The 23,563-nt window shown below is 36.2% G+C and overlaps 3 protein-coding genes across 4 annotated transcripts; 1 reads left to right on the forward strand and 2 right to left on the reverse strand.

The window, feature by feature from the left end:
* Positions 1-537: 537 nt before the first annotated feature.
* Positions 538-4,230, reverse strand: LOC116022254 (squalene monooxygenase SE2-like). Its single transcript, XM_031262887.1, has 8 exons — positions 3,733-4,230; positions 3,233-3,344; positions 2,685-2,859; positions 2,195-2,363; positions 1,740-1,958; positions 1,377-1,652; positions 980-1,258; positions 538-891 (listed from the first exon to the last, which is right to left on the reverse strand). Exons 1-8 carry the CDS (start codon positions 3,961-3,963, stop codon positions 787-789), a joined length of 1,566 nt encoding a protein of 521 aa, XP_031118747.1. The 5' UTR covers positions 3,964-4,230; the 3' UTR covers positions 538-786.
* Positions 4,231-7,562: 3,332 nt separating this feature from the next.
* Positions 7,563-10,847, forward strand: LOC116022098 (probable xyloglucan glycosyltransferase 12). Of its 2 annotated transcripts, XM_031262673.1 has the most exons (6): positions 7,563-8,597; positions 8,861-9,050; positions 9,138-9,169; positions 9,515-9,805; positions 9,890-10,003; positions 10,095-10,847. In XM_031262673.1, exons 1-6 carry the CDS (start codon positions 7,881-7,883, stop codon positions 10,695-10,697), a joined length of 1,947 nt encoding a protein of 648 aa, XP_031118533.1. In that variant the 5' UTR covers positions 7,563-7,880; the 3' UTR covers positions 10,698-10,847. The 2 variants fall into 2 exon arrangements, with proteins under 2 accessions (XP_031118533.1, XP_031118523.1); XM_031262663.1 differs by having other exon boundaries at positions 8,861-9,169.
* A 1,929-nt stretch (positions 10,848-12,776) lies between these two features.
* LOC116022439 (transcription factor bHLH74-like) lies at positions 12,777-17,277 on the reverse strand. The gene is made up of 7 exons (XM_031263166.1): positions 14,936-17,277; positions 14,589-14,819; positions 14,417-14,482; positions 14,273-14,341; positions 13,606-13,677; positions 13,370-13,507; positions 12,777-13,293 (listed from the first exon to the last, which is right to left on the reverse strand). Exons 1-7 carry the CDS (start codon positions 15,437-15,439, stop codon positions 13,198-13,200), a joined length of 1,176 nt encoding a protein of 391 aa, XP_031119026.1. The 5' UTR covers positions 15,440-17,277; the 3' UTR covers positions 12,777-13,197.
* Between the last annotated feature and the right edge of the window lie 6,286 nt (positions 17,278-23,563).

Consider the following 23,563-nt stretch of genomic DNA (forward strand, 5'->3'; position numbering starts at 1 on the left):
AGCACAAGTCTCGCCGCTTTGGAGACTTGTACGTTCCGCATCCATCCTTGAACATCATACAATTGAACTAATGTTTATTTATGGGCAAGTGTAGCAAGTGGGAGAGCTTTCTGTATAACTTTTTTGTCCCCAAAACTCTTTATTTTGTTTTTTTTTTAAAGAGAAAAAAACTCTTTATTTTACACGAAAAACTATAACTAGATACTCCGTAAATTATAACACGGAAAATAGTATTCATATAATTAAAAATAAATGTGAATTAAAACCAACTACAAAAAGAAGAATGATTACGAGATTACGAATAATCTGACGAGTATAACGCAATTTCATTTTTAAAGTATTATTCGGACTCAACAATGAAATTATGAGTCATTTTTATGTCAATGGGACATGAATATTCGCTATATGAAAATAGAAAGCCACTACTGATGCATTAAATTGGCGTCACCGAAATAAATGATGATCCAAAATAGAAAGATGAGATCCTCATAAAGTTATTCATCGTAAAGTCAACGCATATTCAAAATAGCCTCCAAATTTTGAAAATCCCTAAACTATATTTTAATCATAGGAAGTAATTGACAGTTTAAATTACATTATACATTACATCGCCATAGTAATCTGTAAAAGATTGGTTGTGGGAGAGAGTACATAAGACAGACAGGAATCTAGAAATGTCAATATTTACTTGACAGTTAATGAACAAAAGGGGAGAAAGAGAGACAAAGATACAATAATCATATGTTGAATGGAAGCATCCCCGCCGGCCGGCCACTTTCATACACCTTATTTAGCAGGAGGAGCTCTGTAATATGCCGGAACAGTCGCCGGAAAAAACATCTGCCTAACTCCTTCCGCCTTGATGATGGGGAGGATGATGGCCGATGCACTCTGTAAATATTTCATTTTCATCAGACAAGGAAAGTGGGGAAAGAATGCGATGAAAGAATGAGAGATTGAAAGAAATATGAGGGCGTACCGAAATTAATCTTGCTCCGATCCACATGCGTTTGAGCGAGGGGAAAGGCAGCAGCAAACGCCCCACGCCATAGATTGCAACGGCGAAGAAATGGCAGACGAGGCTCAGTGGTCGAGGGTTCAACCCGGAGAGCAAGGACACGGGGCCGTTTGAGAAAACCCCTCCGAGGCTCAAGTAGTCGAAGCACGCCTGGCGCATTTCTTTCCTTGCTTGATCTGGTGAGGCGCAAAACACTTTGTAAAGTGCACCTGCCAGCGTATTGATGGTGGATGCCACGGGCTGCGACACGCAAAACATACAAGCGGATTGAGAGGGCAGTCCCGAATCCTCAGAACATGTGTCTTTGTATATTCATTACACAAAATGCAAGCAAATTCGAGCGTTTCTAACACTTTACCTTACGCAAGGTGTAAAAAGACTCCAGATATTTGCAGAGAGTGGGTGCATCGTTGAGATCTTGCAAAGGTCTGAGGAGATTGCGTAGGACGACTATATCTGACAACGCTACCGTCATTCCTCCGCCAGTTAAGGGGTGGCGCATATTGAAGGCATCACCCATTAGCAAAGCCCCGGGGGTAGGATGAGGAGCGGCAGGCATGCTTCTGTTCTGCATCGTCCTAATGTTGCCCTTATCAACAGCAGCAATAAACGCATCATACAGCTCCGGAGGGACCTGAGATCAGATCGTTACTAATTTAGAATATAAGTTCCCACGTTCTATTATTTGTCATTACTAAAACGCCAGTAGTTTAACGCCTACCTGGGGAGCAACAACGGTCTTCAAATATTTGGCCATTTCACCATTTGAAATAGACGGCACCTTTTGACCGGGAACATCCACCAGGCAGCGGATCTCGGTACTGCTTATGGGATAAAACAAGATAGGCGATGGATCTCCCAGAATAACATGTCCATGGTTTGCATGTGGAAGTCGGCAGTTCTCCAGGACCAAACCAACAAAACAAGAAGGTACATCCACCTGCAAAATGAAACATAACTTTTGCAGTCAACATCAAGAGAAAGGACAATAGAGAAACACCAAAAATATAAAACTCTAGAGAAAGTCGTTATACAGATGATGCTTGCTATTTTGAACAGACTTGAACAAGATTTTTGAAGTTATTCTACAAAAGCCAAAATTCGTATTCAACTATCAATAGCCTGCAATTTTGTCATTAGTTAAAATGAAAACAAACAATTCCGATTCGTCCTTACCTTGGGGCTGCAAAGTGACCGTCTCAAGTTTGAATAACAACCGTCACATACAACGGTCAATGGCGCATATGCTTTCAACTCTTCGCCAGATTTAGTCTTGTACTGCACCCCTTTAATGGTTCCCTTCTCTTCAAGCAAGGATGTAACCGTCCCTTCCTCTAATTGGACACTAGTATATATATATATAGGTAATAAAAGTTGAGTAGAAGCATTGATCAGTGAAAGGACAAAATCTTCAAAGAAAATTTGGGAAGACACAAACTATTGACACATCCTAAGCATCCAAAGAAACAAGCAACGAAATAACCCCAAATCCCAAGTAAATATCAGGGAGCTGACGGGAATACAGTCAGGAAGGGAGTTTCCAAAGAGAAGTTCGGAAGATATAAAACCAAGTACACAATCTAAGCATCTGCAGGCCCCAGAAATGGCACATAGAACTGGACAGATCATCAGATTATATATCAGCAGAGAGGAAACATAAACATACTTGGGAAGAGATGCAGCTTTCTCCCTCATTCTTTGAATAAAACGCCCATTATGAAAGCTTCTTCCAGACACATCTGCATGAAACTTCTCCAAAGGATAAGAAAGGCGGGTGTTCTTCCCATCCTTGAAGAGAGCATACCCAAATACTCGTTGCGCATCAATTTGTTCCACACAGTCTGTAATCAGAGCTCAAAAGTTATACACTGAAAAACGAAATTTAAACCCTAGAAGCCATACATAATATTTTCTCCATTCAATATGTGATTTGTTCACTTTAAAAGCTAAGGATGACTTTTTTTGAGCGACAAGGGAAACTACAGCTACTATGGTAAACCCTGTCTTGTGACCCTAACCGGCAAACCCCACAAGGAGGTAAACCAGCCTAGGTTGCCCATAGCTGGCAAGCTCAAATCAAGAAAGCCAATAGGCCGCTCCCACTGAGAGTCATGCTTGTAACCTTGTGGCTACCAAGCCAACAATCTGATCAACTTGGCTAGGGTTGCCCCAAAGCTGAGGATGAAATATTTCTATGATAATCTGAATTTGTACCTTCCAGACCCAACTCAATCAACTTGAGGTAACCACCAGGTTGTAGCAATTCTCCAACAATCCGGTCTGGCTCGCTCAAATCTCTCTCAATCACACGAACCCTACGCCCATCCTGCAACTCAAACCATAAAAGCTAAACTAAGAAATCTGTTTATTTTACCAACAAAATCTCATCAGAAAGTACTGGTCAGGAAGCATTCCTATTAATTGAGTGTTCAGAAATTTGAAATTTCAAATTTGGAATCTTGCGAACAGTCAAAATTTTTGTTCAAAGATCTTAGGATTTAACATCAGTATGGCCCAGCATCATACATCAGTCTCTGTTCTCATCGTCTTCCAATCAAAATCACATATTTAAGTGAGATTACTACAGCTTCGACCGCCTCTATACATATACGCTATAAAGATTATTGACATGAACAAAACATTGAAATAACAAAGTCAAAAGGATCTGCGTCATAAGCAAGCAAGAAAAGAAAAAAGGCGTTTAAGGTTTTAACCTTTCCGAGTGTGTGGGCCAGGGCAGCGCCGGCAACTCCGGCGCCGACAATGATGATGTCGACATCGTCGCCACCGCCGTCCCTCGATCTACACTCGCCGTCGATAATGGCGGTTGTCTTGACGCCGTCCTTCTCACTCCGCCCTCCGTTTCTTCTGAAAAACAATGCGTAAGCCGCCACAAGCCCGAAAATCCCGGCGAGAAGCGTGCCGGCGAGATACTGATCCACCATTTTCCGGACAGTGCCGAACGATGCCGCCCGCTCTCGCTCTCTCTCTCTCTCTCTCCTCTGTATCTCTAAACCTCTCTCTCTCTCCGTCTCTAGCAAAAAGCAAAGGCCGAGATATACGTATACTCTCTCTCTCCTCTCTCTCTCTCTCTCTCTCCCGTCTGGCGATGCGGTGTGGTTTGCTGCGCTGTCGTTTGGTTTTTTGCGTTAACGTTGTTGTTGTGTAGTTGTGGTTGGAGTGAACGCAAGTACGCCCTCGAGAGATTTCGGGACACCGATTGTAGTAATTAATAATTAAATATATACGGAGTAAAGATTAAATAAAACAGAGAAAATATATGGGAGAAATAGTAATAATTTATTTTTATAGAATTAGGTAATTCTTCATTTCTTGCCTGATATAATGAAATTTAGGCATGAAAAATGATGGTTGTAATGTGTACGTAAAGTGTGATTAGTGATTGTTAATGATATGATTAAGAGGACAACATTTTTTTTATTATATTTTAAAGTCAATGGTCAGTGTCACTCGACATTAAAATTTTATATTAATTAAGTTACATAAATTAAAAATATGTTTATTTTCTTTCATGTGATTTTAATTTTTAAAACTCATGTTTTCGTTAAGTGAACTATGATTATTTTTATTAGTAATAGTTTTAATTACATATTTTTCTAATTAGCTTATAAGGCTCACCAATCTACATTAAACAACTTAACGCCAACACAAAATAATTTGCAAACTAACCTATGAAAGTCCATTGTAAGCGTGAGCCGGACTACATTGACACTTCAAATATTAAATAATGAAATGGTACTTCTATTAAATATTAAATACAATAAATTAATTCTACTTTTATAGCATATATGGTTAGTTGTTTCTCCCGTTACAATTACTTTCTTTCTTTTAGACCTCAATCCTAAAATTGTCTATTTGTAATCATCGACATATATTTGTGCTACGGAGTATTTTGTTTATCATCCGTCCAAGTTTATGGCAATTTTCAATTATTATCAAAGACAAGAGATCATATTAACTATGTTTCGAGTTTTTTAACTAATTAAGTATTATTACAAACTTAATTAGAATTTGACTCAAATTGTTATTCAAACTCAGTGCAGCACTAATTAAACCATGTTTAAAGATTTAACAAGTTGAGATCGTGTTTTGATTCGTTTACACATTTATATATCACAAATTAAATTAAAATGTGCCAAATGTAACGACAAAAGAAAATGGTATAAAATATAAAAGTAGCATATTCCAATTGATTAATTGTATATGTGCCACGGGGGCTGTCCTAAGAGGAATCGTCACTTGTGACGAGGGAATCGAACCCGAGTTCTTCCGGAATTCTTCCTCGGAAAAGAGAGCTCACTTGCCACTTGAGCTACCCATTGGGTTAGGGTGTTTTTGTTAATTACTTGTGTATCTGTGGGCAATGGACCACTGGTACAACAATAATGTATAATATTGCAATTAGGTAAACTCAATCTTTAATTGCAATTAGGTAAACTCAATAAATTGCCAAGCACCTTGTGCTATGGCATGTAGTGGCCTCCCTCAAATGAAAGGTCATGAGTCCACCTCTCAGTGGAGGAGGTATCGAAATTGACTCTTTGTGCTTCAACAGGTTGAGAAAAGTATAGATGAATAGATACTACAATGTAATAGGGTCACTTGTATTCAAAAAACTCAATAAATTGCAATTAGGTAAACTCAATAATGTATCTGTGGTGGGCCAACATTTAGGTAAATTCAATCAAATTGATTAGGCTATTGTCTTGATAATTACAAAATTATAAATTTGATTCCCACCAATAATGATTTATTGACCTTATTGATTTTGATCAATAAATTATTGACAACCAATAATGATTTACCTTCTTATAATTATTTACGAGTTAGACTTACAATACGAGATTTACTCATCATGAGTACTATGTAATATATTCTACATCACTCACTAACATTACTAGCACGTATGCATGGATGAATAATGAATTTAGGTTGCAATAAAATTTGTCATAATTGTCCCCACAAATGACATAATGCATTATGCATGCATGGATCCATTTCCTTATAAGTTGTTCCATTGCATCACCAATCCCAGACATTACCGTATATCATGCACATACATTGTCGTACACGCTTCTTATATTTTTTTCGTACACGTACGCTTCTTATTTGTTGTACAATACCAACGCTATTGCCCCAAATCTCATCAAAATTTTGAAGTAAGCAAGGCTCCGAAAGCGGTGATGAGTGAATAGAGTATTATTCACATATTAAAAGATTAAAAGTTTATTCCGTTACAAAAATATCTCTAGCTAGCAAGTTCGAACTAAGAATGTCAATAGATAAATCTCATTTAAAGTCAAATATAAAACTTTATAATTATTAAATAACATTGGTTTAATTGTGTGTTGTCCATTTTCTTACATGACCGAGCTCCATCATCTCCTCCCAAATTTTTTAACTAATAAGAATTTACATAATAAAATATTATATATTAATTCTTGTAGATAATGTACAATGAATATTTTTATACCCTATATATCCCAGTAAAAATGCATTTCCATATAAACAAAACACATTAACCTAATCTAATCTAAAAACATAATAAGTGTGAAGGAAGGTTATACCCTTCATTTATGTCCGTTTGTTTTTGTTAAGTTTTTTGTACATTATGCTATAAAAGTTGTACTTTACAATATATTAGACAAACATATCATACCGTTATAACTTTCTTTATCTTTTCCACTATTGTTACCATGCACATGCATTCACTATATATTTTCTTATTTTCTTCAATAATAATAATATATACACATTATATATTAGTTATTTTCTAAAATATAAATATAAAATTTATAGAAATATTTTACATTATTATTATTATTTACAATAATTTAAATATCTAAAATCTAAATAAATTTAAAATTTTAATATAAAATATTAATATTGGACACCTATGCTTTGCGCACCGTGCATAATAAAAACTAGTATAAAAATATAATTTATGGATGTGCATTTATATAGTATTATTACAAGATAAGAATACACACATAACCTAGCATAACTTAACTTTCCTTGTTTTACAATTATGTAAATTCTTTTTATTTTTTATTTTTATTTTAAATCTTTTGGGTAAATTGTCTTGAATTTTAATAATAAAATTGGATAATATTCCCATTTTGCATTTTTAAACAGAAAATTGGATTTTTGTTGGTCCTCCTATAGTATAAGCTTAGTGTTTGAGTTATATGTTTAATCATAAGTTAGTTATAAAATAACGATTTTAATCTCTGAATAAACAAATCATTCATTTTATTAACTAAAATATTAGTAACTATAATAGTATCTAAAGAATTAAGAATAATCACACCGCGCATATCTTAATGGTTAAAGACCGATTACAAATATAGCTCATGCTACACTATGAATATCAAAAATGCAAAATCTCCCTTTTTTAAATATTACGGAGTAATTTTCAAATAAAAAATAAAAAATATTACGGAGTAATTTCTTTGCATTCTCTGCAAGTCTGGGATCGAATCAAAAGAACTGAAAGCCTGTTACCGCAATTATCTTCTCCTTCATCAAATCTTTTAGTCTCTCTCTCTATTCATCGTTTTCAGCGCGGTGGCCCTCATTCTCACTTCCCGCAAAGCATATACAGGCTGTATTGGAGCTCTCATTCACTCCAGGTATTATACCACCCGCCCGATATGGCCTTTATTTGTCTTGATAATGGCGACACTCGTAACGTTTTGGTAGCACTCCATAGAAGTTGTACCGGTTCATTTCCTTCCTGGGTTTTGAAGGTGTAGTGTTTTTCTGGACCGGAGAGTGGGAAACAGATCCAAAGTTTGAATCTTTGAATGCCATTTCGGATTATAATATAATATAGTCTGAAATGGGTCTGTCTTTCGGGTGGTGGGCTAACGTGAAAATGGAGAATCCAAATGACTGGGCAATGGTGGAGGTGGAGCTGGAAACAGAGGATAATTGCCTGTCATTGCCTGCCGCCCATTACTGCCGCGAGAAAGTACGGCACAAGAACGCGAAGCAGCTCACGTGGGTGATCCTTCTCAAGGCGCACAGGGCCGCCGGCTTCTTAACGTCAGTTGTCACGGCATTTTTCAGCCTCGCATCCGTCGTGCGCCGCCGCGTCACGGACTCCATTGACACCGAGAATGGGGCCGTCAAGACTCGATTTTTCACCTGTGTAAAGGTTTTTCTTTGGCTCTCTGTAGTCTTGCTAGGGCTGGAGATGTCTGCATTTTGTAAAGGCTGGCACTTTTTTGCCCCAGATCTTCGATTACAGTATATATACACTTTGATTGATAGTTTTGCTGTTCATGGTGCGTTTGATTGGCTTTATTCCAATTGGGTTTGGATTAGGGTGAAGTATTTTGCTCTCCCTCTCCAATTCTTGGCCAATGTGTGCATTATTCTTTTCCTTATCCAAAGTTTGGATAGGTTACTCCTCTGCCTGGGTTGTTTCTGGATTCGGTTGAGGAAGATCAGACCAATTCTCAAAGAAGGGGCAATGGACCTGGAGTCTGGGGATGAGGGAGGTGGTTTCTTCCCAATGGTTTTAGTTCAAGTCCCCATGTGCAATGAAAGAGAGGTAAGAGAAACTGAATATTTTCCTACTTTTAAATCATTGCCCACAATGACAAAACTCCCTCACCCTGGCCCTACAGGATAGTTGAGTAGCGACCCACCTACAGGATAGTTGAGTAGCGACCCATTAGGTGGGAGGACCAGTGAGTGCTTGATGCCTACACCACATTGGTTGTACTTTAAATCCTTACTTGGGCATTTGATGTTTGATAGTGGATTGTCAACATTGTAGCCTGAACTGTGTGTTGGCTGCATTTCTGATATCAGGTTTATCAGCAATCTATTGCTGCAGTGTGCAGTTTAGACTGGCCGAAAGCGAAACTGTTGATTCAAGTTCTTGATGATTCAAACGATTTGATAACTCAATCATTGATTGAAGAGGAGGTGCATAAGTGGCAGAAGGATGGTGTGAATATCGTGTACATGCATAGAGTGAATAGGGAGGGATACAAAGCTGGTAATCTTAAGTCTGCCATGAATTGCAGCTATGTCAAGGACTATGAATTTGTTGCCATATTTGATGCTGATTTTCAACCCTCCCCAGATTTCCTTAAAAGAACAGTACCATATTTCAAGGTATTGAGTTTTTGAAGTTTGCCATTTGTAATGATGATGGTTCTGTGCTTTTCTTGATTTAAGAAATTTACCAAGATCTTATTCGCGTTATGACTGCTTGTTCTGCATAATTGTTTCCATTTTATTATACTTTTCCTTTGTAATTTGTTGCCATATTCGATGCTGATTTTCTTAAAAGAGTTTTTGAAGTATGTCATTTGTAATGATGAGGGTTCTGTGCTCTTCTTGATTAAGAAATTTACCATGATCTTATTAGTGCTATGACTGCTTGTTCTGCTTAATTGTTTCCATTTCATTATACTTTTTTCCTTTGTAATTAAATCTAAGTCTCACCTTGAATTGTAGGATAACGGGGAACTAGGATTGGTTCAGGCAAGATGGTCGTTTGTGAACAAGCACGAAAATCTACTGACAAGATTGCAACTCATTAATTTGGCATTTCATTTCGAAGTGGAGCAGCAGGTGAATGGTATCTTCCTGAATTTCTTTGGTTTTAACGGGACTGCTGGAGTATGGAGGATAAAAGCGTTAGAGGGATCGGGTGGATGGTTGGAAAGGACGACGGTTGAGGACATGGATATTGCTGTGAGGGCACACCTTCAAGGATGGAAGTTCGTCTTTCTCAACGATGTAGAGGTATTTCACTGAATCTATCACTGCTAGACACTGATAATTAAGATCCTATTTGTATAAGCTAAGATTGGTTCTTGAACCTTTCAGTGCCAATGTGAGTTGCCAGAATCTTATGAAGCGTACAGGAAACAACAGCATAGATGGCATTCGGGGCCAATGCAGTTGTTCCGACTTTGTTTGCCTGACATCATTAGATCGAAGGTGAGTGATTAATTCCGTTACAGTTTACAGAATCAAGCGTTTTATTGAAGGTAACATGTGGATAACGGATTCTTACGATTTGTTAATGCAGGTAAGCATTTGGAAGAAAGGGAATTTGATTTTTTTCTTCTTCCTTTTGAGGAAGTTGATACTGCCATTTTATTCTTTCACTCTCTTCTGTATTATTCTTCCCATGACAATGTTCATACCCGAAGCTACACTCCCTTCGTGGGTTGTCTGCTATATCCCAGCAACTATGTCGTTCCTCAATATCCTTCCAGCCCTAAAATCCTTCCCTTTCGTTGTACCTTACCTCCTATTCGAGAACACCATGTCAGTTACCAAGTTCAATGCCATGATCTCGGGGCTATTCCAGCTTGGAAGTGCATACGAGTGGATTGTCACTAAAAAACTAGGGCGTTCCTCTCAGAGTGATCTCGCCTTCCTGATCGAAGAAAAACCAGAACACCAAAAGAGCGGAATACAGAAGTTGCCGAAGGAAAAGAAGGCTTCGAAGAAGAAGAAGAAGCATAACCGGATATATACAAAAGAATTGGCCCTCGCTTTCCTTCTCTTGACAGCTTCAGCTAGGAGCCTAATGTCGGCTCAGGGAATCCATTTCTACTTCCTGCTATTTCAAGGGATATCCTTCCTGCTCGTCGGGCTGGACTTGATTGGCCAGCAGGTCGAGTAAATGGACGTTCATGTTGTAATTGATGCCATAACAGAAATGGTACATGTATAACAGCTGTGCATATCGAGACGACAACATACACACACATACACATACATTAGAAACACAAAATACCAAGTTGTTCCTGGGAGAACAAGTTGCATGGGAAAAGATGGTATAATATAATGCTGCTGAACAATTGCAGAAGGTGATGCTCTCTGCAACATCCAAGGCCGCTTCTTTTTCCCTCCCCTTTTGATTCTTGTTTTGGTATATTCTTTTGGTAACAAGAATTCATCAGTGGAAATATCATACACTAGATTTAGTGATTGTGGATATAGTAGGATTTGCAAATGTTTCTCCCATAGAATCATTATAGTCAATGTATTCTTGTATTACCCCAGAGGTTTGATGGTTGTCATTCAATGTATCTTTTACAGCATTTCCTTTTACCCTTGGATTCTCTTCATTTTGTTCTCAAGGAAAATTTGCAGTCTCTGCTCGCATTGTGCTTGTGACCCTAACTAATAAACGATCATGAAGAGATAAACCAGTCTAAGTTACTAATAGTTGACCAGTTCAAACTAAGCCAATCAACAACTTCCACGAGAAATCGAATTTGAAGTTTTGTGATACCAAACTAACTGTTCGACCAACCTGGTTGAGGTTGTCTCATGTATTCTTAACTGAAAAAAGACATGAGTCAATTTCATAATTGTCGCAAACTTTTAAATTGAGTTAATACCCAATATAGTCATCGACTATAGTGGTTTTACTCAATTTAGTCCTAAGTGACTTTTTGTACTCTATTTAGTCATCGACTTTAATGATTTTACCCATTTTAGTCCTCTGTTAAGAATTCTGTTTGTTGGGTGTTAATAACAAGGTTAACATGGTAATTTCATTTCTATTTTATTTTTTTTATCAAATTAATTATTAATTATATGTTCTATATATATTTACACAATTGCATACTAAAGACAAAGTAAATTATAATACTTTAGGAAAAAAAAGAAAAAACAGTTAGCAAATAATGAGCAATTAGTTAACTTTGGCATATTGAAATTCTGATCACTTTTCAAATGAATTCAAATAGAAGCATTTTTAGTTATTTTCAAATGAATCCAAACACAAAGCAATTAGCAAATAATTAGCAAATAACATTAACAGTAACGAATTCAAACTCAATCAATTAGCATTCTGTTCCTGTAGTATCAATACATTAGAGATACTAAGATAGAGATAAATTAGGACATATAATTAATAATTAATTTGATAAAAAACAAAATAGAAATGAAATTACCATGTTAACCTTGTTATTAACACCCAACAAACAGAATTCTTAACAGAGGACTAAAGTGAGTAAAACCATTAAAGTCGAGGACTAAATAGAGTACAAAAAGTCACTTAGGACTAAACTGAGTAAAACCAGTATAGTCGAGGACTATATTGGGTATTAACTCCTTTTAAATTTGTAAAATATTTATAAAATTAATAATTTTGTCATTTTCCTCCTTATTGCTCAACAACCCTAAATTTATATATACTCAAATGGGTAAATTAAATCATTCATTACTTTTTTATTAAGAACATATTCTCACTAAACCCTTTACTGTGCATATATAATATCATCAACAAAATGAAATCTTGAATCACTCACTTATTGGACTTGAATGCGATATGAATATGACTTGTGAATTGTGACGTAAGAGCTACCATGCAAATATTGCTTTAGTTATTTCACTTTATTTTCTTGGTTCCATCCTTGTCTATAGTTGGCCGATGCGGTGAGTCGACACCGACAGCGACGTTGCAACGTACGACTGGCCCTATCAAACATGTCCAATCCAAATCCATAACATCCCATTATTCACCAATAATATAAAGCAAAGTATAAAGAAATTATTGATCCCACTTATATATCCTCACAAATACAAGACCCGTTACATCTTTAACTTGATAAATTATATCACATATAACTTTGTCAAATCAATAACATCATATTCATGAAGTCATGAGTTTGAATACGGTTACTAGAATTCGACATTGAAAAATTAGAGAGTTTTATTCAGACTCAACTCTAGTGTGTTTATAGGGGGCTTAGAGAAGAATCACATACAAATTTGAAAATTTGCAACGTGGTACACTTTACACATACAATAATGTTGATATTGTTCGAAAATCCGCATGAAGCTAAACACATACAGACAACCATTTTAAATATGAAATGCCATTTTCTTCTGCTAAAATTCGAAGAACAAAGAGTTAATTAGGAGCTAAACAACCTATACATCTCTGAAAATTATGTATAGCTACTTTTTGTTGTCCAGTGGAAAGAAACAAATTCAGCAGTGAAGAGTTAAGGCATTAGTTGATGACACCAGCTAGCATTCCCAGAAAAAATCTACAAATCCATTCTTCACGCCCCCGCTAATCAGCTCGAGACATCTTTATGTTTGGAGGGGAAAACGCCAGAACCGAGGGTGAATACAAACAAGATCAACAAATATCGCTAAATGTCCTATGAACGATTACCGTTTGGTCCCATGTTGTTCAAAGAAGAGTTAGAATCGAATCCCATCTGGAGAATACTCTGGAGATCGTTTTCCCACACATTCTGGGCAGAAAACAGGTTTTAATATCTCAACATTCTCGAACAAAAGAGCGTATAGCGAGACTGATATGAAGTTTACCTGAGGCAACGAGTGAAATGGCGTGGTGTTGGGGACATTATTGAATGTTCCCAGTGGAGCACCGGGGAAAGGATGTGGTGAGTTCAATCCCGGACCAAGTCCGAGAAGAGCTCCATTGCTGCCTTGTGCGTGAAGAATCTAAACAGAAGCAAATTGCTGATAAGCTTCAAACTTCTTTCTAATACTCGAATATATATATATATATATATGATGGACAGTCAATTTCCCGTACTTACATCTTTGGATAATATTCGTTCGATATCAAAGTTCAGCTCGGGATTCACAGTAGCAAGTTTCATCGACAGAAACTGGAAATGAGCGAAAGACCAAAAGGTTTGTCATCAATTTGAATATCAGATTATACGGTGCATATTGCAGATAGTTCGATTTAATTAAATAATCTAACCTTGATATACAGAGTATATGATTAGCATCTGTAGCATTCTCATTGGTCCAAAATAGAATTCTACGAAATTTTAAGGAATCATTTCTGCTAATAATTTGCTCAAAAAACACACATTCTTCAAAACCATCCCCATATTCAGTGGTCAAGGCATAAAGTAGCATATGAATTTCGAGCAACAGAGAATAAAACAAGCATTAATCACTTTTCTCGAGTTATGCGGTGAGTTTTCAGATTCCCTTCTATAACCCCATTAAGAACAGAACTATGGCAAAGTAATAAGTTCTTCAACATGCGTCTTTAGCATTGAATTGAATAAAATTGAATTTGTTAACCATAAAGCTATGACATGGCTAAGCTACAATTAATAAAACTATGTTTAAAATCATGAGTTTCAAGCCAATAATTATCAAGTCTAATCAAATCGACCAATTTTACAATTAGTGTAATGTTAAAGAACTACAAAAACATAGCTGTAACTGAGGTTGCTAAACACATACCTCGACTTGTTGCTGAAGTGACTGCACATAGTTAATAATCTCGTCAAGCATCACCGCTTTCCCAGTGATCTACAAATCAAAACCGTCAATATTCAGCAGGGTAAAATGACAGATAATTTGGAAAAGACGAAAGCCAGTGACAACCTTATTGCAGCCTGGAACGAGTTCTTGAAGCAATCTCATTCTTTCACTGATCCTTTCTCGTCTCACCTGCCAACCAGAAAGGTCATCCATTTTTACAAGCAAAACTGAGCTTGCCTCCAAAGTAATTTAATCCCGAATCAAGACAGAGAGAAAGGGTGATTGGAGGGTTTACCCTTTCGGCAAGGCTGTGGCTGTTTGTAGCCTGCCCACGTTTAGCCCTTACATGAACATAATTTTCCTTAGGGGGTTCCCCGCTACTGGAAGTATCTTTGACTTGTTTCCCGGCTTGCTTACTCCTCAAACTCGAGCTATTGTTTTGTTCGGTTTTCTGTTTCTTTTCGTCTTCTTTTGAGCATTCAGAATTGTCTCCCAATGGATCTTTGGGCTGTTCTCTTTCAACATTCTATTACAATAACTAACAATTAATCCACCAAATTATACATAACATCGCATACTAATAGTGCAATACAATTCAACATACAAAGTAAGGATGATTTGCAGAGCTGAAGCTTATTATACCTTACTGGCAATTGATGGAGAAAGAGCCTCTGATGATCTTCTCTTCTTCCCGAGAGGCGAGGCTCCAATTGCAGCCTCTTCCAAATTCAAGCAATCCTCTTGCGAGTGTTGGCCCCGGGAGAAGGCCCTATTAGTGCCAACCCCGATATTGTGCATATAATTCAAGCGACAATCCGGCAGCCCAAAAGAACTGACCATATCCGAGAAACCTTCATTCCCAAAAGCCGGAACCTTGGGCACCATATCGACCACATCCGAACCCGAGGGATAGTGATGAACAAGATGAGAAGTACTACTCATCGGCTGATTATCAATCGCAACCGGGTAATGCAAGCTCTGATTCACTGGAACCATAGGATCCCAACCAGAACCACAAAAGGGGAGAGAGTCCATCCCAGTAGGGGACCTGAAAGTGGATTCTGAGCTCATTGCCATTGAAATACTAACATTACCTCTGTGTTGGAGACCCCCCATATCACCATTATTATTATCCTCAGTGCCCATTTTTCAAAACCCAGAAAAAAGCAAAACCCCAGAACTTGTGGAACACACACCGTGCACCTTCAAAAAGGCAAAGCCCCCAATTTCTATGGTGAACCACAAGACAAGAACCAAAGCCCAGATGGTTACCTGTTTAATGTAAGGAGCTAAATAACAAAAGGCAAATTAGGTTTGACCAAAAACAGGCTGGTAATACCTTGCAGGACTCAACAAGGAACAAAGTAACCTGGCAGCTTTATAGGACTGAGAGGGGGTCTAGGGTTAAAGCAAAGCAAAGAAAAGAAAAGAAAAGAAGCCTCTCAGCACAGCATCCTTACAGACACAAAGGAAAAGGGAAAAATCCAATGTACCAGGCATAAAATCTTACACAGCACCCCCCACCTATTCACCCCCCTTGTTTCAAGAACCCTTGGATCTAGTCTACTCTGATGAGAGAAGAGAAAAAAAAAAAAAAAAGTAATCCCCTCAGGAAGAAGAAAGTACGAAACTTTCAGGGCATAAAGTGGACAATGGGAGAAATGAAAGGCGTAAGTAACAGCTCACCAGAGGAACAAAAAGAAAGCAGATTCCCTTTCTTTCTTTCCCTGATGTTTATGCAAACCCCATAAGTGTGATTTTTCACATCCTGCAACACTAATTCAACACTAAACTTGATCTTAAATCTTGTTTGAGCTGCACACAATGAGGATCACGCCCTAAACTAGGTAAAAGAAGCCCCTTTTGGCAGGCAGGGAAGAAAAATATACCAATCCTTGTAAAAGAAGCTTAGAATCAAGACTCAACAAGGATCAAGAAAAGCAAAGTCCCAATGACCCTTTTCTAGATATTCTCAATCTGGGTACCCAAAACCATCAAACTACTGGAATTGTTGAGAGGAAGAGATAAATGAGCGAGGGACCTCAGACCCAGACCCTCAAATTGGGTGTAAGCATCAAATGCTGGTTCAAATTCCACAAACAAGTAAATCTATCCACCCACTTGCAGAAATGGCAAAAAAAGCAAGGATCTTTATAGATCAAATTATCCTAAATTGCTCCGTAGGGGATAGGTGTGAGCAAAGCAGCATATAAAGAATGATGAGAGAAGAGAAGTTAACAAGGTGAGGCCGCCGGGTGTTTGGCAATTGGCATCTTTTACCTGCCCAAGCTACCGGGTGACATGTAGTATGATTTTAAAAGACAGACTAACCACTGCCAACTGCTCTTACAGCTTTGCTGCTTTAATTATTACACAACCTAATCCCATTTTCTTCCCTGCTCTCAATTAAACCACACTATACTTATAATTATTATTATTATTCTACCCAAAAAAAGATCTCAACTTTATTATCATTACATTAGATTTGTACGTAGATTATAAATATAGCGACAGCGTACATTAAGAAATATAGCCCACGCTTGCTTCCTTCCTGGTTTCTTTAATTTGCTTGACATTTGCTTCCACTATTTTATATGTCTGACACATTTGCCAGCTACTCAACCACACCTCTCTTTGCTGTTACACACTCATTTTTCTCAGTGCCAACTAACCTAACAATTCCTTTGAGCCCACCATTGATCCTCCTCACCTCTATGCAATTTCCGGTGTTCTTCACTGTTTAAACTCCCCCACCAAATCATATCTTCTGCCGGCTGGGCATTTACAAGATTGTATGTATTATATTTAGGTATTCCCAGTTTTTGCAAATCGCTACGGATTTTGAAGATATTATTAGATGAAATCCTGCGAAGATGCCCTGTGGATGGGCTGGGTGTACAAAAGGGTATGGTGTAAGATTGTAAAGATGCAAGTTTTCTGATTGAGGGAAGTACCGAATCGTCCCCTTGATTTGCTATTCAATTCTTTGTTTAATTCGTGTGTCAGCCCCTTTTTTTTTTTCTTTTTTTTTTTCTTGAATTTTCTTCGTCTTCGGACAATCAGACCGCAGGGGAAATGATGGGAATCTCATCATATAATTACCTCAGTTTTGTCCTCGTACGGTTTCCAGCTGACAGCTGTTGGTGTCTAAACAATACTAAATTATACAATAAAAATGATAAGTAGATGAGATTAAAACTCATGTCATGTGTCCTCATCTTATTAAAGAAATTAAAGGAAACAATATATAAACTACGGAGCATAACTTTTTTTTTAAATGAATTTATAAGAACTAGTCACTTAAAAAAAAAAAAAAAACTAGTCATGTTAGCTATAATATTCTTAGGGAAAGTTTATGGTATTGGTTAATATTAATGTCTTTTGTAATAAAGAATTAACTTAATTTGTTTACGGAGTATAATGTATCGATTTAAGTCGAAAAGGCTAATAGTCAACTTTTATAAGGAGTCAATTAGAATATTGTGATTGACTTGGTAGCTCACAAAGGGTGAAATTTAAAATTTTATAATTATTAAATTAATTACTAAACTACCAAGGACCTTGTAGTCCAATGGCATCAAACCCTTCCCTTTATACGGGAGGTGGTGGGTTTGAGGGTGGTAGGTTCGAGCCTCAGTGGAGGCAATATTAATAGGTTGATAGTATTCAAAAAAAAAAATTAATTACTAAACTAACTTAGTTGGATTGTCCTATATTTTTTAATAATTTACAAGAAAGTTTATAACTACTACACGAATGTAGATTTTGAGTGAAGTTTATTTTATGATCTTAACCGATAAAGGATCACAATGTGGTAAATCAGTTTAAATTGTTCATAATTGATCAACACAAATAGGTTAATATATAATTTCTACGGTAAGTCAAATTTAAAAAATATTACGTTTGTTAAATTAATTGTCTGATTATCTAAAATATAAGTTGTGGAATATTCTAATTATACCATGCCTAGTGTACCTAAGCTACTGTGCCAAGTTCTTATTTCAACAACCAAACTGGTCAAACTAAGAATAATTTAGTCTAACACTGGTAAGGCTGTGATCTTGCTGGATATTGCAATTATGCCGACATTAACGGCTGATTATAGCTCTTAAGTCATCATCCAACCTGCACTACGCAGTAGCCACTAGGCCACATTGTACATCATACATGTCCTTATTCTTATCTCTGAAGAACAATTACTACAAGAAATGTTCTTTTTTTGGAGAAAATTCTGAGGTTGGTCGGTGACTTGTAAATATTTTTTAAGAACCCCAAATTTATTGTTTCCAAATTTGTGATTTTAAAACCAAAGCTTGGGATCTGACTCAGGATTAGTCTAAATCGCACTTAAAAAATATTGCTTTTGCAACTTTTATAACCACTTTTGTTGGTTTTAAAGCTATGTGGTAGTCGGTTGGCGGGCCAAAACAACTGTGAAACATTGTGAATAGGCTTTGAACAAAATAAGGTGTCAAGAAAGAACGAGAGGCGGTGCTATTGCTAGAAAATCCGAGAATCAGATTCACTACAGTGTGATAGCATGGGGTATTTATACATGCTCAAGTTGTAGAGAAAAAGAAAGAAAAAATTGTCCGTATGGACAGTTCAACTGGTCACATGAGTGAAATTTGGGAACAAAGACCAGGGATTGAGTCTCGCTAGCGACACTTATGGGTAAATGCTTCTCCAACTCTATGGTCATTTGAATAAATAACCCAATCAAAATAATATTGATAAAAATTAAATTTATTACCATTATATATAAAAATTATGGTCTACCTAGTGGATCACTCTATTCAATATTTTGTTATTGATAATTTAGTGTGACACCCCACCTCATAGGTCAGACATCTAATCACACGATCCACGAGGGGGGCATTGTCAAATCCTACCAAAAACAACAATAATTGCGAAACCTCAAAACGACCATGAACGCCCCACAATATACGGAGTTGCAGGCAATAAAACCTCAAACAATACTAATCAGCACAAAAGCTAGTTTATGCATGTGTTTAAGAGTCGCAAAACCTGTACTTGAAATAGTTAATCACCATCATTAATCATGATTAAATTACAAGGCTAATTGAGGCCCGCAGGGATCACGCGTGGGCGGGCTTTTACAAGAAGTGGGCTCTTTTCACCCCTTTGTGGTCCATCCCTAACTTGCAATGATGGGTTTGATACCTTAAACACAAGAATCTCTAAAGATATATTGTGCTTAATCACAGTTTAGTTTGCCACACATTAATTAATTAATTCTCCCTACTTTAACTAAACTAACCATTTAAGCCTTTGCTTTGCCCATTTGCCCATAAAGATGAGCATTATATACTCACAAAACATGTTTTGTTTATCACTTTCCTTCACTAATCTTTTTGCCCTTCCTAGATAACTATACAACTTTTTGATCAGTGTCTAGACATCTCAGGTTTACACCCTTTAAATAGTACCTAAGACATGATCTCTTAGAACATTCCAATAAGCATAGATTTTGAAGAGTTTTTGCAAGAGTGACTAAGAGAGAACATAGAATGTCTCCTAAAAAATCACTATTGTATTTGTCCTTATTGTTAAAAATTAAACGAAATTATTTTAAAATGGTATAATCAAATAATCATCACTTTCTATTGACAAAAAAAAAAAGAATAAATACTATTATTTGCATCCACTATTCAAATGCGCGGTTTGGGTAAAGCCCACCTTCTAATCCTAATTGACAAATTTAAAATGCCAATAGACAATTCTTACAACAAGTCAAATTTGTAACCTCCAAACTAACTGACTAATAATAAATATAAAGATGGAATTAGTTTAATTTAAAAAGAAAAGAAACACTGAACAGTGACTTTCTTTAAGATAAAGAAATAGAATTGAAGGAACTTAGGTCACATGCAATACATCAACTCAATTGAACATTTGGTGTATTACGCAACCTTTTTTGGGGAATTTATTTTATTAAATAGCAAAAAGAAAATCTAGTGATTTACCTTTAATTTCTCATTTAAAAGGAAACCAAACAAATTAACAACAACAACAATAATAATGTTTTATAATTAAATATATTGACATTTGTGTGACGAAGAACACAATACAATATCTTTTCAATCCATTAATATAATAAAATTTTCACTAACAAACGTATTAATTATAATCAACAAAAAAAATAATATTAAATAGAAAACCTAGAGCGTATGTAATATCTTCGAGATACACAATCCTATCTCTGTTATGCATTAGGCATATATAGTCTCGCAGCTCCACGTCGACCACTCAACCAAGCCGATATATGCATTGCATGCGCAGACCAAACGCAATTATTAAAGATGCTGTCGAAGAGATTAAAGAGGAAGAAAGATCAGTAGTGTGTTAAGGATTACTTGAAACTATCATGATGGTTTTTCATATATATATATATATCATATATATATATATGTGTGTGTGTGTGTGTCCTGCTAATAAATACACTCAGCTCTTCTAATGGTACGTAATCATTATGAACCCACCTCCATTCAATGTTTCCTCATCAAGGACTTTTGTTAAAAGTTTCACTTGTTTCTTAGATGCTATTTTAAGAATCATAATTTCATCATCTCATGTTTAAGACCTACAACAATTAAAATGATGAACGGATATAAATATTTATGGTTATAATAACTTGATCAAACATTTAACAATAATTCATTATTATAATAGAACATATATGTAAATATAGCTAGGCATATTCTTTTGTGCTGGTTTATTCCTAGCAATGAAATAGGAGTGGTTTCAACTCTTACACTTTTAAAAAATCGGTAATTTGGTGCCTGAAATAGTTTAATTGACGAAATTTTAAACAATTTAAAGATCCAGATTAGTTGAAATTGAAAACTATGGACTACATTGACAATTAGAAAACAATTGAGGGACCAAAATATTACTTTTTCCTTACCAGAATGACTTTTTTTTTTTTTTTTTTAAGGGCATTAATGTAGGTGTGACGGTGGAAAAATATATTGAGAATAGTACAAATAGTAGATTGTATTATAGTGAGTAGGACATGGAGACATAGGGGTTTATTGATGTTTGCGGTGTGGTTACGCCTTTTGGTTGGATCATCAGCAGACAGAAATGGTTGCTCTTTTCTCACATCCTCTCTAACTTCCACCCATCAATGGATGCAATGCACACCATTGCTTTCCGCTTGATCAAAGGTATTAAATCCCTTTTTCTTTTTTCTTTTTTTTTTTTTTTTTTTTTTTTTTTCTCTTAGCTTATTGGCAATAGCCATTAGTTGATGGTATCAATTATAGGCAGATTCCATGACTATTAATTTACAAGTTAGTAAGGGATTAGAGTTGACTTAGTGAGTACTTTGACATTTGGAGTGTGTGGAAACCATTTGACGACTACTAACTTAACTTTGAGTTTTGCCAAACTTTTGTACTGCCTCTTAACATTTTCCTCTAACCATTTGGCATCCATTCAATTCTTTATAGTATCATTGTCATGATAATATATTATTTTAAAAAAGGTTCACATGATAAGTTTAATGAGCATGCTAGTTATTTTCTGCAAGTAGAAATATTTTTTTAACTAATTGTAGTTTTGTAATTAACTAATTGTAGAATAAAAAATGCATTTGAGTCTCTATTGGTCAGACAGTTAGTTTTGTAACTGCAATGTTTCAAATTTGATTTTCTGTGGGAGTTACGTTGTTTATTGACATTTTTGTTGGTTTACAGCAAAGCACTCCTTTAGAGTGACAAGCTAAGGCGAGCTTCACCCAGAGTTGGTTTACACCTAGAGTGCACCTTTAGAGTTATACGACGAGTTTCATAAAAAACACACATTTGAATAGTGATTGCGATTTTTTTTTTTCGATAAAAAAATATTTGACTGCTAATGCACGGAGAGGCACAACTTGTGCCGAATCCAATATCAGATGCCAAATGGAACCTAAAACAAAAATCATTTGACCCTAACAATCAACCACATCACTCCTAAAATATGTTTCATTTTTCAAATTCAATATGAGTGACAAAGATGTAAGCGGCATCTCGAGCATAGTGTGGGTGGAAATGTGCATGCGTGTGAGTCAGAGCTTAAATGAATGAGGAAGGAGCATTGGTACCCCTAAAGTCTACCTTTGTCTATGTATCGAAAGGTTGTACATTGTGCTGAAGATGTTGGACTTTTGATTTTTCCTAGACGAAAATGCCCTTATACTATTACAATTTCCATGTGCTCCCCATTTTAAAGCATAGGTCTTGCTGAGTATATTAATCCACTCAAATAGTTAAAAGTAATCCACAAATACTATTGCATTCTAGACGAAAAAGGATCAGAATACTTGCTTAACTTTTTGTCCCAAGGTTGAGATCCTCCCCTGTTGAGGATTCAAATTTTGGTATTTGGTGGGTCACTATACTTGCAGTTAACCTTTCGACCACTGAGCTATGTCCCGGGACAATTATAATATCCAAATGATGATATGAAAATAGTTTTATCCAAAAAATTAACTAATGCGTATGTTAATTGTCCGCAATGAGTCTTTTTATTCATCATAGTCTTCTATGAGGATGAAGGTCAAGAAAGACAACAACTTTTATAGTATGTTCACCGAGTTTTATTGAATCAAGATCATTTTCTTAATCCGTTAAACCATAACATCTTCTAAAACACCATCGAGCTTTTGTAACAAATGCATTTCATATCCAATCTTCGGATATTTCCATTCTCTCATATCATCCTGCTCTTCCTCTACCTTGTACTTCCTCAATCATGCATTCAGGTATAGTTCTTTGTCTCTTATGATCAGCACTTGAATTGCTAAACGTGAACACCAAATTATGCCATGGACCCGGGTCCACCCCAGTCGGACCGCGGTCCACAATACATTGTGGACCGTGGTCCCAAAACGACGTCGTTTCAGTAAGTGGGAGACAGAGCTCGTAATTGACACTACAGTTCATCTCAAAAGATACTGCCTTACATTTGTTTTGATATTATCGTATGAAACTGTAGTTATATCGAAATGTAACTGTAGTTGTGTTGAAATGTAACTACAGTGTATAAGAACTGATACTGAATAACAGTTTCACATTTGTGTTTTTATATTATCGAATGAAACTGTAGTTATATCGAAATGTAACTGTAGTTGTGTTGAAATGTAACTGCAGTGTATATGAACTGATACTGAATAACAGTTTCACATTTGTGTTTTTATATTATCGAATGAAACTGTAGTTATATCAAAATGTAACTGTAGTTGTGTTGAAATGTAACTGCAGT

Source organism: Ipomoea triloba, chromosome 1 (assembly GCF_003576645.1).
Source record: "Ipomoea triloba cultivar NCNSP0323 chromosome 1, ASM357664v1".
Classification (NCBI taxonomy): domain Eukaryota; kingdom Viridiplantae; phylum Streptophyta; class Magnoliopsida; order Solanales; family Convolvulaceae; genus Ipomoea; species Ipomoea triloba.